The sequence below is a fragment of the Alexandromys fortis genome, unplaced genomic scaffold, assembly GCF_014885135.2.
Source record: "Alexandromys fortis isolate MF-2015 unplaced genomic scaffold, M_Fortis_MF-2015_v1.1 scaffold_18, whole genome shotgun sequence".
NCBI classification, from domain to species: domain Eukaryota; kingdom Metazoa; phylum Chordata; class Mammalia; order Rodentia; family Cricetidae; genus Alexandromys; species Alexandromys fortis.
In genome coordinates, this window is record NW_026067897.1 from 8,860,900 (window position 1) to 8,875,430 (window position 14,531).

The window sequence follows — 14,531 nt, forward strand, 5'->3', positions numbered from 1 at the left end:
CATAGACCACATTATGTCTAATATTTTTGATAATGAAACTATATTAGTGCTTTATTTAGCTTCTACTGACAAAGAGCAAACTGGGTGACGGAAGGGTTCATTACATCATACAGGTTATCACTACTGAGGGGAGTGATGGCAGGGGCCTGGAGGTGGAAACTGCAGCAGAGACATAGAGAAATGCTACTCACTAGGTTGCTCACATGCTTTGCTCAACCTTCTTATACCTCGGACCACCTGGTCTTCCCAGGAGACTCTAGCTTGTGTCAAGCTGACAGAAACTAACCAGTGCAGCTTGAAAAGCCAGGGCGCCAGGTGTGATGGTGCTAGCAGTCTCTGGAAATCTCAGCCTTGGGAGGCTGAGGCAGGGGGATTGCGGGTAGCTTGACTAACAGTGAGTTCCAGGCCTGACTAGGCTGCAAACCTGAAAACCACAGGAAGTGACAGGGAGCACACAACCACTTTGATTTCTAACACTGCCCTAGGAAGACAGACAGTGAGCAGGGCAAACGATCTCACTGAAGGTGAAGCAGGGAGCTGTGAACTGCTGCAGCAAGTGAAAACTACTGGTATCATGCGCAGAAAAGACTGCCGATGATCTCTGTGCACATGTACCTGAAGTGATTAAACAGCCTCCGAATCTTTTACAGAAATTTATCCTTATGAGTGGTAAATGGTTGCTGAGGTCAGTATTACTGGTTGGAGGGTACGGCTCAGGGGTAGGAGTACATGGTTAATGTGTGTGCCATACTGAGTTTAGTCCATGGCACCCCCAAATGAACAAACAAAGAGCACGACCAAATCAAGCTACTAACAACAAATTCTTTTCGGATTGCATAAGTAAATGCATCCAATGGGGAGAAAGAAAGAGTTCTAGCAGATACCAACCTGCTGATTACAAGGCCTTGCACATGCTAGGCAATACTCTACCACTGAGTCACATCCACAGATCTTAGTATTTTCAAAGGTTGCTCAAAATGGCTTGCACCTCTTGGCAGCCTAGGACAACCTTAGCTCATGGTCACAGAATTAACCCATGAAACACAAGGAAAATATCTACATGTCAATCTTGCAAAAACTCAAATCAGGTTTACTGCACTAAGAGCAAAGTTAAGTTCTTCTCATGCGCTCAAGTTAGGGAATCAAAGGCTGAACAATGAACTACTGAGTGAGGAAAACTTAGATAGAATCACATTAAATACTTTAAAAATGGGGGGGATATATACATTAAGGAGGTAATTAAAATATTACACACATCTACATATACTCATATATCTAACAATAAGAGCTAAGTCAAAGGATAGTATATTCAAACCATGCCGAGATACCAACCTGCTGATTACAAGGACAGACTGTACCTGACAATGGAGTGGTGTGGTGGTCAGCACCTTAACCAACTGAGCATATCACCAAGAGTGGGAAACTTGGAACTATATGGCTCCTGATGTGATATAATAAAAAGCAGACAGTATCACTTATCTATACTCTTGACAAAAATGTTTAACAAGAATCTAATTATGAGGAAACAGGGATCTAGAATGTAGGATATTTTGAGACATCTGGTGTATACTTTTTAAAACAGTGAATGTAATAAATTTTACAATATGAAGGTGAGCTAAATACAGGTAGAGAGGGAGAGGGAGACGGAGAGGAAGAGGGAGAGGGAGAGGGGGAGGGGGAGGGAGGGAGGGAGGGAGGGAGGGAGGGAGAGAGAGAGAGAGAGAGAGAGAGAGAGAGAGAGAGAGAGAGAGAATATGTTTCTACATTTAAAACTCAACACAGGAAAAGTCAAATGCAATGAGTAGTCTTTAGCTGGGTCCCCATATCCCCAAAGCGGCTGAAGATATGACATCATGGTGCCACTGTTAATTTGTAAGCTACACTTTTTTGTTATTTGGGTTCTATATCTTCTTCTTAGGGGGTACACAATGAAACGTCTAGAAGCGGGTGTCATGAATGCTGTCATTTGCTTTCAGATAGCTGAGTGAAAAGGAAGCGAGTGAGGGCAGGGCTATCTGAGGACACATTAGCCCAGGTGAAGAAAGGGAAAGGCTCAGTCTTTATTCACCTGACTAACCTTCACACTTTCTACGGGCCTCAACATTTGTAAAGGAAACACAGGGGAGAAAGTATAAGGACTTTTCTTATCATTCAAGTACAGGAAGATGTATCATTTTTGTCTCCCCTTCAAAAAAATATATAAAGTGAAAAAACATAGTGTCCAGAGAATTTTTTTCTACTTCTGATGAAATTATATTTTTTGAGAATGAGAGGTAATAAGAAAGTTAAAGCTTGTTCTCTAAGGTAATACTAAAAAACCAATAAAAATATTCACACTATAATAAATGTGATTCTTCTAAACCTCTAGTCTGTTCTTTCTGTCATCCAGAGATTTTAATGACAACAAATACATCCGAGGAAACCATGTGAGACCAGGCATCGCAGTACAGAAGCACACAGAGACTTCAGAACTGACAGATTCTTCAGTGGGGACCAGGGACTTGCAGAGCCCCCGTGGGTGGCGGTGAGAACCCTGCTGGCCCTCAACAGACAAGACTGCACACGAGTGCTGTTGAGAGGAGAGCCTGGACACGTCATCGAGCTCAATGAGCATTAGGACAAAAATATTAGAGCTCCAGGATTCAAGACAGAATTCATGTGGTGCTTAGGATAATTGCAGCAACCACGGGATTTCTTCAGAAGTTTTTTTTTTTTTTTCACTGACTATAAAAATTTTAGAATAGTACCTCCATATTTATTTTTAAAAAATTAACTTAGAAAATCCTCAAAGTGACTTAAAATCGGCTCAGTGCGCTAAGCTACTGAAGGTAGCTGTCGGGAAGCAACACTCACCGTTGCGGCAGTGTCCGTGGGCTCTTAAAGACGGGAGCTGCAGATCTGGCCGGCCTGGAAGAATTGCATTTCACTTCCTCCTCGTACAGTCCTGCCAAGGCCAGCTACACACAACAACAGGCTTGTTATCCAGCTAGCGATGGAAATACACTTGCAGACAGCTGAGGAACACGCATTAGTTTGGAAGTGGGCATTAACAATTTCCCACTAAAAAATGAAGGCTGTTGCCTCAAAAGATGTTGCCTTTCCAAAAGAAACTAACTTGTGAGGTTTCATAGTATTCAATTAAATAAACTGCCTATGCCAGAGAAAATTTGTTACAATAATTCTTTTAATTAACTATTCAACAGTTTCAAAAACTGAGTTTGGCAAGACACTGGTTTCCCCTCTGGACCTGTGTAACTTTCACCCAGGCTCTCAAGGCTTTCTGAAGACAGTTCATGCTATAGTCAATTTCTCTAAATCAATCTCACAATATAATTTCGCTTAGTAGTTTTCATAATTCAGGAACATGAAACAAGTTCAAAAGTATCGCCTAAAAGTCTATCAGACATAAATTTCATCAAGTTCAGGAGAAAGCTGAAAAATAAGACAATGAATTAAATATAGGTTTCAACCACTTATAAAGCAATACTGCAAAATCACACACTGCAGATACATAGCTGCTTACTTTCGAAATAAAGTAAAAATATATTTGTCCTTGAAATTTAGAATTTAAAATGTTAATGTAATTATTACAGAGTTCTTTCCTCCCTCTCCTTCTGCTGTTTTGAGTAACAAATTAAAATTTTTTCATTCAGGCATCGTGTCACACCCCTTTAATCCTAGCACTTGGGAGGCAGAAGCAGGAAGATATCCGTGAGTTCGAGGCCAGCCTGGTGTCCACTGTGAGTTCCAGGATAGTCAGGGCTGTGTAGAGACACCCTGTCCCCCCCCCCCAAAAAAAAACAGGCAGAACAAAACAAATTTCCTTAACGCTCCTAGTGGGTATTCAATGGGGGTGATTATAATCTTTGGGCCCCCACTCACGCTACAACCAAACAAGCCCTTTCCCCCACCAGGTAACTATCTCTGTGTACTTTTTCCTCAGAAGGAAAAGAAGAATAAATAACCGAGGCCCTAAGGTGGATTCAAACCTTAACTAAGGCACTAGTTACTGTGTAAGTCTGATGGATCACTGAACATCACTGAGTTTAGTTTTTACGTCTTTAAATGCCTAACGAAATTTTTGTCAACATCAGTTGAAAGATTAGTGTATGTAAAGCACAGGCACAAATACCCATCACTACTAAAAGGTCTTAGTTTTAAACTGTCCCTGTCTTCACTCTCCCCCAGCAGACTCCTCTGCGTCTCTCGGTCACCTTTACTACCCCTATTTAACAAAGTTAGAGTCATTAGGGAGGAGGGGGGCCTTAATGATAGATAGGGGAGGGCCCAGTGCATTGTGGGTAGTGCCATCCCTAGGCTGGGGGGTCCTGGGTACTCTAAGAAAGCAGGCGGGGCAAGCCACAGGGAGCAAGCAGGTAAGCAGCATCCTCCAAGGCTTGTCTCCAGGTCCCTGCCCTGCTTGAGTTCCTAGCCTGACTGCCTTTTGAGGATGAACAGTGATGTGGGAGCCTAAGTCAAATAAACCCTTCCCCCCACCACCACCACGTTGCTTTCTGGTCGCGGTGTTTCATCTCTGCGGTAGTGACCCTGACTAAGACAATTAGTTCAGTGGCTTCTGGGTCATCTGTAGCGAACCAATGCTCAATCAATACCATTGTAACTTTACATCGGTTTGGTCTATTAAGGCTAGTTTAGAAGCCTGTTTCAAGTCTGTGGTCTTTCAAAATACTTAACACCATACAACAGTAACCTGTACTACTTATGAATTTGATAGCCTATTTAGCTCCAAATTCCCCAAAGTTAAAACAGCAAGTAGTCAGTTATGTTTGGTTAAAGATGAAGACCAGCTACCAAAACTGCTCTGCCGAGGTTGGAGAATTCAGGCTCATTTATTCTTAACCATAACCCCCTACACATGTCTAATTGCTGAGTGTTATCAATGATCTCACGAGGAGACAGAAAATGCCCTAAAATGAGCAAGTACCTGTTAGCATCTGATAAAGTAGCATTTAGTGGACAAGTGTTCAGCTGACTAACGTCGGCATAGTAACATTATCGAGTTTTATTTCTGTTACATTGTTTCATGGACTAACTCCTACAAGTGGGCTGCAACCACAGCCTGAACTGTTTTAAGCTCTCCTGTAAAAACGCCAAGCTTTTTGATAAGGAAAAAAAAAAAAAAGTGCCTTTAATGTGTAAGTCTTGAAATCCCAAAGAGCATCCAAGAGAACGAATCAACACGCGTTATTTTTTAAATTATTTTTCAAGCGATGGCCATAGGAACTCTCCAGCAGGCAGACCGCTCCGCAAAATGACATAGCCCACAGCTGCCCGGCGCGCCGCGCGCCCTGGGTTCCACGCCCACCACCCCGCCGCGCACCTCCCCGAGAGACCCGAGCCGTCATTCCCCTCCTCTGACAGGGTCCGGGCAAGGCTCAGGCGAGGTACCCAGTGGCTCTGCCCCGCGCCCTCCCGCCCGCCGCCGCGCTCCCGGCCTCCGCACCTGTAGGTCCCGCGCACTCGGGGGTCGGGGCCTCGAGGACCCCCTCTCCGGCTCCTCCGGCTCCGCGCGCCCTCCCTCCGCCATCTTCCACCAGCTCTCCGCGCCCGCCCGCCCGCCCGCCCGCCCCGGACTCGCGACTTCCGGGGCTGGTTACTTAGCGACCGCGGGAGGGGGCGGAGCCACTCGGCGACCACCCCCTCGGGAGTGGGCGGAGCTGAGTTGCGTAAGGTTGGTCCTCGCCCCTTTTCCCCACCGGTCCTCACGACCCTCCAGCCTTTTACCTTCTGCACCTCTGTGTGCAGTCTCTCGGCCACTCCCCGGGAGATACTGTAGGTCGTCCCTGAGTGCAGCCTTGACTTACAGGTCCACGCAACTCAACAGATGAACGTTGCAACTCCATCTTTTAAGTCTTGGTCCAATTGTTCGTTTTCCCTTATCAAGGATTGGATGGTACATCCCTCTCTCCGCATCCGTTTTGAAGAAGAGAAACGCAGTAAAGCTTTTGGCAGTGAAAATGGATACTCGTAAACCACCCCAGCCAGGATTGATTTAACCCTTTCCTGTCTTATCCTAGGCACTTAGACCTCCCAAGGATTGCCAAGGTAGAAAAAGAAGTGCAGACCTTTATGTAACCCGAAAGCTTGTGAGGGAAAGAAAGACGAAAACAGATAACAGAATAAATTTGTAATAAGCTTTGCAAAGAGTATTAAGCGAGGCCTGTATGTGAATTGAGAATATTCCTTTGGTACCTACTGTGTGCACCAGGCTGGGTGCCAGCCTACAGTGCGCTTGCCTTGATGTGGTCTTCAAAAAACATCAAATTTGACCAGCTAAAAAAGGTGAAACTGAGAGGTCTATACAGTGTGCTGCTTCAACCCCAAACCCACTTCTTTCTCCTCCAAACTGCTGCTTTTTCGTTCTGTTCCTTACGGTATCATCTAACTTATATTGGATATTAGTCATCTGGAGGTCACTGAGGCTATTCATGGGTGAGGTCAAATTTCCCAGTGCTGGTGTAGGCTGCAGCAGTTAAGCCTAGAAGAAGGGGTCTTGAAGTAGTCGCTGTGGCCAACAGCAAAAATTTCAGTGTTTTTCCCACCTGAACTGTAGCTCCAGGCGGTGTTCTCAGCAGTGTGCTGATCAGGGAGAAGGTGTAGCGTTGACAGCGTCCCATGCAAGGTATCCAGGCAGCATGAAGGAGACTAACAGGCATCAGTCATAAGTCAGAAGACGAGGTCTTAAGAATGTATAGGATTGTGTGGAGAAGGGTGACTACGTGTAGCTTGAATGGGGGACCAAAGTATGGTGATATCTTGTTTGTACAAGTAAAGCTTACCTGACGACCAGAGGGTGAAGCTAGCTACTAGCTGACCATAGAGGTCTGGAGAACTGTACAGACATATAGGATTGATATGGCTGCGCAGAGAGAGAGGAAGTGATAAAGCAGGAGGAAGTTGAGTAGGTGACAGTGGTTTCTCTCCTTTGTCTATCTGCCTCTCAGCATTTTACCCTGTATCTGACTCTGGACTTTTATTGTTAAGGCCTATTAGTATTCCTGCTACATATTGGTGCCCAACTTAAAGGCAGTAATTCACAAAAAACGCCATAGGCAAAGGCATAAGCAGGAGCTGAACGTGGGGGCTCCTGAACCTCCCGGATAGATTTTCTTTTCTTTTTTCCCCCCAAGCCTCTGACATTTTGCTATATGATTCAAATGTAGATACTTTAGAAAGAATGTTTGAAGAAATAAGGAAAATTTTTGTCTTGTTGGGGGTTGCAAATTGCTGCTGAAAAAAAGGAGATTCTATTAATTATTTAGGCTATAAAATAGGTATACAGAATTTAGATCCCAGAAGGTACAAATTAGGAGAGATCATTGCAAACTCTTAATGACTTTCAAAGATTGCTAGGAGACATTTCCTATCTATGACTCACTATTGGGATAAAACATGATGAACCGATTAATTTAAAATTAAAATTTTAGATGGTGACAAGAACTTAAATAGGCCTAGAAAATTATCAGTGCAGCGGACAGAGAATTGGCTTTGGTAGAAGAGAAATTACAGATGGCACATGTGTATCCTGTGCAATAATAACTGCTTTCTGGTCATATTTCTCCCTGTACCTGTAATGGTCTGTCCTGTCTCTTTAAGATACTACCCCCCCTCAAGGTAGGCAGATCTTCCTTCCTCTTCCAGTCTGACCTCCCTGCTGTCTGTCTCTGTCCCAAAGAGGTAGCTGCTGCAGTGGCTCCTCTCCTCTCCCTGCTTCCTCCCTCTCTCTCCCTCTCTGCTCTTACCTTTTCTCCCCTTCTCCCCTTTCCCCTTCCCATCCATAACCCACTAAATAAATATCCCAACCTCACTCTGCATGGAGTACCTATCCATCCTGGTCTTTTACCTGCCTTGTGGCTCCCTACCTGGGATGCAAATAAACCAGGAAAGGCAGGTTATAAATCAGAAAAATTAAAGTGGATCTAAGCTCTCATGATTTTGTATAAAAGTCAGAATTATGTTATTCTAATGCTACTAATAGATTTTATGGAAACTTTCAACATAGTTAATGTTTTGCAATATGCAGAAAGAATTGTTTTGCATATCGAAACTGCTGAATTTATACTAGATGATACACAATAAACTTTATTATTTATTTAATTACAAGAAATAATCAGGAATAGGAATCATCCCACATATATAACACACATCTGATTTCATACAGTTCTGCCAGGCCCTCTAGCATAAGGTAATGAAAAAATAAATCAATTATAAATTGGAAAAATGATGAAGGCCTCAGAATTTCATTAAAAAAATCATGTCAATAGCAAAGGTTTAAATAAAAGATGTTTCCAAGGAAATTGTAAGGAAATGTTTTACTTGTTCTTTATACAAAATACCACTACCTCTGGGAAGTAACCCAGAGGGTACTCAAAGCAATGAAATCTGGCAAATAGATGTGTTATGTTTTGTAGAATTTGGAAAGCTAAAATATGTGCACCACACTATTGATACCTGTTCAGATTTTCAGTGGGCAGAAAAGGCTGACTAGGTAATCACACATTTGCTAGAAGTTATGGCCACCCTGTGTATTCCTGTACAAATAAAAACAGATGATGCTCCAGCATGTCTCTAAGAAAATATAACAGTTATTGTTTATTATAATATAAAACGTATTATAGGTATGCGACACAATTCTATAGGTCAGGCAATTATCGAAAGATCAAATTGAACTCTAAAGGATATGTTAAATGAGCAGAAAGGGATGACAAAGGCCACCAGAAATGACTTGATAATGCTTTATTAACTTTGAATTTTCTAAATACTAATGAGAAAGGAACAACAACTGCAGAAACACAATGTATAGTAGTAAAAATACGGAATTAAATCAGCTGATATACATTAAACATGACTGACCTTAGAATGTAATCCAGGACAAGTGTTATGTTGGGGTTTTGCTTGTGTTTCCACAGGAGAAGGAAAGCTACCTTTAAATTTCAGGGATTGAATTCCAGCTCTGCCTCCAGAGGGGAGGAGATGCCAATCTCTCACACTATTGCTGGTTTCTGTCTGGTGTTTGGATGCTAGGGGACAGTTGAGAGTTTGAGAACTAGTCTTTTTTTTTTTCCCCACAGAATTTGGAACCCCTTTGTTTGCCTAGGATTTCTCTTAAGTTCCAGTCACCCTCAGCCCCAGACTCTCTCTCACATCTGAATCCTGAGCTCAACGAGCATGCTGCTTTGTCTCAGGCTCCTTCTCATGTGCAAGTCTGAGTGAGGGGAGCTGTTGCGTGGGACGCCAGCGAGTTAGATCTACCCAGTGCGTTCCCTTCCCCTGGGCTTCTGTTCCTCCAGATGCCCCTCTGCATAAGGCTGTTCTTTGGTCCTGAGTTTCTAACTGTGGTTAGGAGATTGGTGTTGTGTAACCTCTTCTGATGTCACTGTATCTTCAAATTCAAATTTACTAATCCTGTTTGGTTTTGAATGTATGTTAATTAATAATAGTAGCCCACCTTTATGCTTTCTTATTTTGTTTTAGTTTTAATACCAGGTTTATTCTGGCTTTGTTAGATATGTGGGGAAGAAACTTCTCATCTCTTTTTTTAATCCCTTGAAAATCTTAAGTTATATTTTCTTTTTTTGTTGTAGTTTTTGGTTTAAAAATTTTAACAGATTATTTTTATCTTGTGTGTGTGTGTGTGTGTGTGTGTGTGTGTGTGTATGTGATTTGCCTGAATACATCCATCTGTATGTACTCTGTGTGCCTCTGGAGGTATGAAGAGCGTGAAATACTGTGGAAGTGGAGGTACAGACTGCTGTGAGTCACCTTGAGGGTGGATGATGATAGATCCCAGGTCCCCTGAGAGTAGTGTGCTGTCTTAACCACTAAATATCACTCCCATCACCTTATATTATGTTTTCATTATTTTTCCCTTAAATGTGGGGCTAGAATTTTTTTGAAAATGTGTTCAAGCCTAGATTTTTCCCTGTGGGGGAGGGAAATTGAAATTATAGATGTTTATTTAATAGTTATAAATTTATTTGGATTATCTGGTTTTAGGTAAAGTTTTTCTTCTCCTTTTAAATTTATATTTTGTTGGCCTTAAATTCTATGTTAGTGAGTTCTCTATCATCATAATAAATGCCCACGATAAAAGCAAAAATAAGCAAAAAATAAAAAGACTTAGGTGGGTGAGATAGCTCAGTAGTGGATAAAATCATTTGCTGCTAATCCTGAGAAGCTGAGTTTTATCCTCAGGACCCACACAGTGGAACAATAGAACCAGCTCCTATAAATTACCCTCTGGCATCCAGAGGGGCTCAGTGACAAGTACCCCATTTCCACAGAAATAAATCAATGCACGTAATCTCACAGTTTTGGAGATTTATAGCCTGTGACTATTTGGGCATTGTTGCTTTGGGCTGCAGCAGCACATTATAGCTGAAGAACATGGTGGAACAGTGAGGTCAGGAGGCAAATGAGAACAAGGGCAGGGGCCTTCTTTTCAGGTCCCTTCCTGTTGCCTGTTCCACATTTCTGGTCAGCACCGCCTGAAGCAATAAGCCTTTTAACCCATGGGCTTTTTGAGTCACCCACTACAAATTTGGAAATTGTAGTAAGTGGGTAGCCTGCCTTATGAACATATGTTTACATGTATGACAAAGAATTGCTTCAAACTAAAATTGTTTATGATTTGTTATCAATAGGATGATTTGTATACCTATTTTATCTACCTGTTTCCTGAATCGTGTTAATATTCTGCAGAGAAAAGGGTTATGAGCAGAAAACATTGAAGTTGCCCGAGAATAGCACATACCGTGGTCTAAGATCACTGATGTCTTCCCTGTCAGGCTGGTGTCCGCAGGCAGAACTGTTGTCAGTGGTTTCAGAGTTGTGTAGACGGCGAGCCAATCCTGTACAGGGACTTTGCATCACCTCTTTCGGTTGTTTCGGAGGCATACCCTCTTATTTCTTACTTTTCAGGTCAGCTGTGCAATGTATCACCTTCTTTGTCTTTGGTAGGAAAGTGTTTAGACCCAGAAAAGTGAGAAGTAAGAAGTAAAGTAAAGGAAGGCTCCCAGCAGCTACCATGTGAGCTATAGTAGTGTATTGCTGCTCACTGGTTGGAAGTGCCACCCCAGGCCCCTTAGCATCAATTCTAAAATGTTCTGGGTGGAACTTTCCACCCCAAGTCCCCTCCCCTGGGAGTTGCCACAGTCCAGACTCCACCTCCAAGAAAGCTCACCAAACGGTGACCCCTCCCCAGAGAGGGTCAAGACCACTCCCACAGGCTGTTTAAACTGATTCCCAGAGAAGAAACACATGGTCTTTCTGGTTCTCCTCCCACCCCACTCTCCGTGGTTTCTCAGGGCCACCTGGGAGCTCTGGGAGTACTGGCATGCATTAAAGCTGGGCTTTGTCTAATTCAGTTTGATTTGGTCTGATTTGGATTATTGCATCTGGGGAGAGGGTTGTCGGATGGAAAACACTTTACACTCCCCTCTGTCTAAACATAGAGCCAACGAGGAATCCACAGGCAGCTGAAAAGCTCCCTGGAAGCTAGTTAGGCCAAAGGCAGTAAGGATAGGATAGGATTCCAGGTCCACACAGCACTGGGCAGAATGGTCCAGAAAGGTCTGTTTTAGAAGACTGTCCTATCTATGGGGTTCCTGCCCTGCCTTTCTCGTCAGGTTCTGCCATCTTCCAAACCTACACACTGTCCCCGTACCTCAGAACTTCTCTCTGGCATCCCCAGGGTAGACTGAGGTTGGACTGCCGTTCTGAAGTTTTCAGCTCTAGGGAAGCAGTGGTTTTTAAGGCACAAACCTTGAACCTCTGCCAGTGACCACCATGTTCTGTGATTTTGCTCTGAGAAAGATTGGGAACAGTTCCCTGCAGGGTCACTTCCACTTTCCTCAGTGGTATTTGAGTGCCACTGATTTACAGATGACCCAGTGGAGGAACGGGGCATTTGATAAGGCGATACTGGTCTTCTCTAGACTCGGGCTGTTACAGCAAGTTCCTCCCGGGCTGTATTACCAGCTGCCATAACAAAGCACCACACACGCCGGCTTAAATCACTGATGCTTACTGTCTCATAGTTCTAGAAACCGGAAAGCCAAGACGGCCTGCAGGCTCTGGCAAGAACTATCTTTTTAATTTTTAATGGCTGTTTTCTTGCTGGGTCCTCACACTGTGGGGTTGGGGAAGAGATGAACATGCGATTCCAGTGCCTGTCTTAATAAGGATACCAATGCTGTGAACAGGATAGAATTGCCTCCCAAATCTCTATCTCCTAATGTTATCTTAGGGAGTAGAGCTACATATTTTAAACATATGAGTCAGCAGTACAACACAGTACAACCCAATAGAGGCTCCCCAGATCCTGTGGGATATAAAATTCAGATGTCATTTTCAATATTAGGACCCACAGATTCTCTCTACTGAATATTGGCAAGGTCTCAGACTGACAGTGTGCACTGTAGTACCCCTGTTCATTTTCATTCTGGTATCTACCATGCGAGAATGTCCCAGGGTGAGGGTGGGATTTCTCTCTCACTAACTCTCAAGTCTAGGTTCCCCATCTGTTAGTGTTGAATCCCATAGCATGAATAATAAAAACCCAAGGACAGAAATTGGGGCTTAGCCTGAAAACCAGAAAAGCAAAGCAGCCAAGCCGCTAGAGAAGTCTTACCTCTCCCAAGGCTGGGGAACTGCAGGCTAAGTGGACTAAGCAGTTTGAGCCTCTTTGCCCTCCCATTTTATATTCCCTCTAGTGCTGGGATTATGACTCCCTAGTGCTGGGATCATAGGTGTGAGCTACCATAACCTGGATTTGTTTCAGCATTGATCTTGTGTAGCCCAGGGTGGCCTTGAACTCACGGAGATTCAACAGCCTCTGTCTCCCAAATCCTGGGATTAAGGGTGTGTGCCACCACTGTCAGACCTCTAAAGGCTTAGCTCTGCCCTTCTGATATTTAGACAAGCTTTATTCATTAAAATCGAAATAAAATATCACTAGAGAATCCAAAATGTCCTCTATAATAAGTTTATGCATTTGAACACTTAGTCTCCAACTGGTTGCATCGTAAATAGAGCTAGACCCTCTGGGTTATTAGGCATAGCTACCTGATAGAGGCCAGTAGGACTGTGTCCTAAGATGCTCCTTTTCTTTGTTTCCTGATTTGCTAAAATGTGAACAATTCATATCTCAAACTCCTCTTTCCTGCCACCATGTCTTCCCCACCCACAAGGAGCAATTTCTCCTGAGACTGTAAGCTACAGAGTCCTTCACTAAGTTGCTTCTATCAGTCCTTCCTTCCTTCCTTCCTTCCTTCCTTCCTTCCTTCCTTCCTTCCTTCCTTCCTTCCCTCCTCCCTCCCTTCCTCCCTCCTTCCTTCCTTTTTTTTTTTTTAGTTAAGAAAACTAACTAATGTACCATCTCTTGTTAACAGAATAAACATTTAAGAACAGTAACTGACGAGTTATCTTTGGGACTTTCCGTTCCACCGCACGCTGTTACTAGCCAGTTATTATCTTTGAAGTGGCCCAGAAAAGCTTTGAACTTTTTTTTGAAAAGGCCTTCACTGGGTTTCCATCTCAGCTTATGGGCATGTGCTATTGAGCCTGGCTCGGCTATTTCTTTATAATATTTAATCCCAGCACTTGGTAGGCAGAGGCAGGTGGATCTCAGGGAGTTTGAGGCCCGCCTGGTCTACCAAGCGAATTTCAGGACAGNGTCCACAAGAGGGCCCACCAACACCAGCACACAGCCTTCCGCTCTAATAGGAGGCTCCAGACTCAGCACTGGACTCCTAATCTTTCTTTACACACAGACTCTCCAGGAACACAGTGTTATATCTGAAAGTATACAGTAAGAAGACCAACTGTCTTCCTGTGATCACCGGTATATGGAGAACTGTAAAGACCAGCTATGATCACCGTTGTATAGATGACTGTAAAGCTAAATCTGATTAACAAAATGATCAGCTGCTAACCATAAAATGTGTGGGGTTTATCCATCTCATTACACCTTTACACTAAAAAAGCAGTTTGAAAGCATCCAGAATAACTGCATTTTTATTCCATTTACTGATTTAATGAAAAATATTAATCAGGTATTTCTCAAGTCTTAGTCCGGTCCCAGGAACTTTTGCTTTCCCCTGCTCTCCCCTCAGGCCCTCTCTTCTTCCTCCCCTCTTTCCCTTCTGCCTAAGACAAGCAAGCCCACAGCCACAGTCAGGGTGCTGAGTCCTCTGCCTCTGCTTTGCATCTACAACAAAAACCTCAACCTCTTAGGAACGGTCATTTTCTCCTTTTACTTCTTGTTTTTTTGTTCAATAGATGGTTGCTTCCTATGAGCAGTCATTGTAAGGCAAGCTTCTTTTATTTATTTATTTATTTATTTATTAAATTTTTAAAATTTTTTTTGGATAGACACGAAATGCAGGGTGAGGTTGAATGTTTATTCAGGGGGTTATGGAGGAGGAAGAGTGAAGGGGGGACAGGGAGAGAGAGAGAAAGAAAGAGAGAGAGAGAGAGAGAGAGAGAGAGAGAGAGAGAGAGAGAGAGAG

General features: G+C 43.3%; 1 protein-coding gene across 2 annotated transcripts in view; it reads right to left on the reverse strand.

The window, feature by feature from the left end:
* Ubxn2b (UBX domain protein 2B) overlaps positions 1–5,575 on the reverse strand; it is a 31,881-nt gene extending 26,306 nt beyond the window's left edge. For both annotated transcript variants that reach the window (XM_050164450.1, XM_050164440.1), the window contains exons 1-2: positions 5,465–5,575; positions 2,854–2,957 (exon numbers count right to left, since the gene is read on the reverse strand). In XM_050164450.1, the coding sequence (XP_050020407.1) occupies positions 2,854–2,957; positions 5,465–5,548 (188 nt within the window). In that variant the 5' untranslated portion in view covers positions 5,549–5,575. The remainder of the gene's footprint in view (positions 1–2,853; positions 2,958–5,464) is intronic.
* Between the last annotated feature and the right edge of the window lie 8,956 nt (positions 5,576–14,531).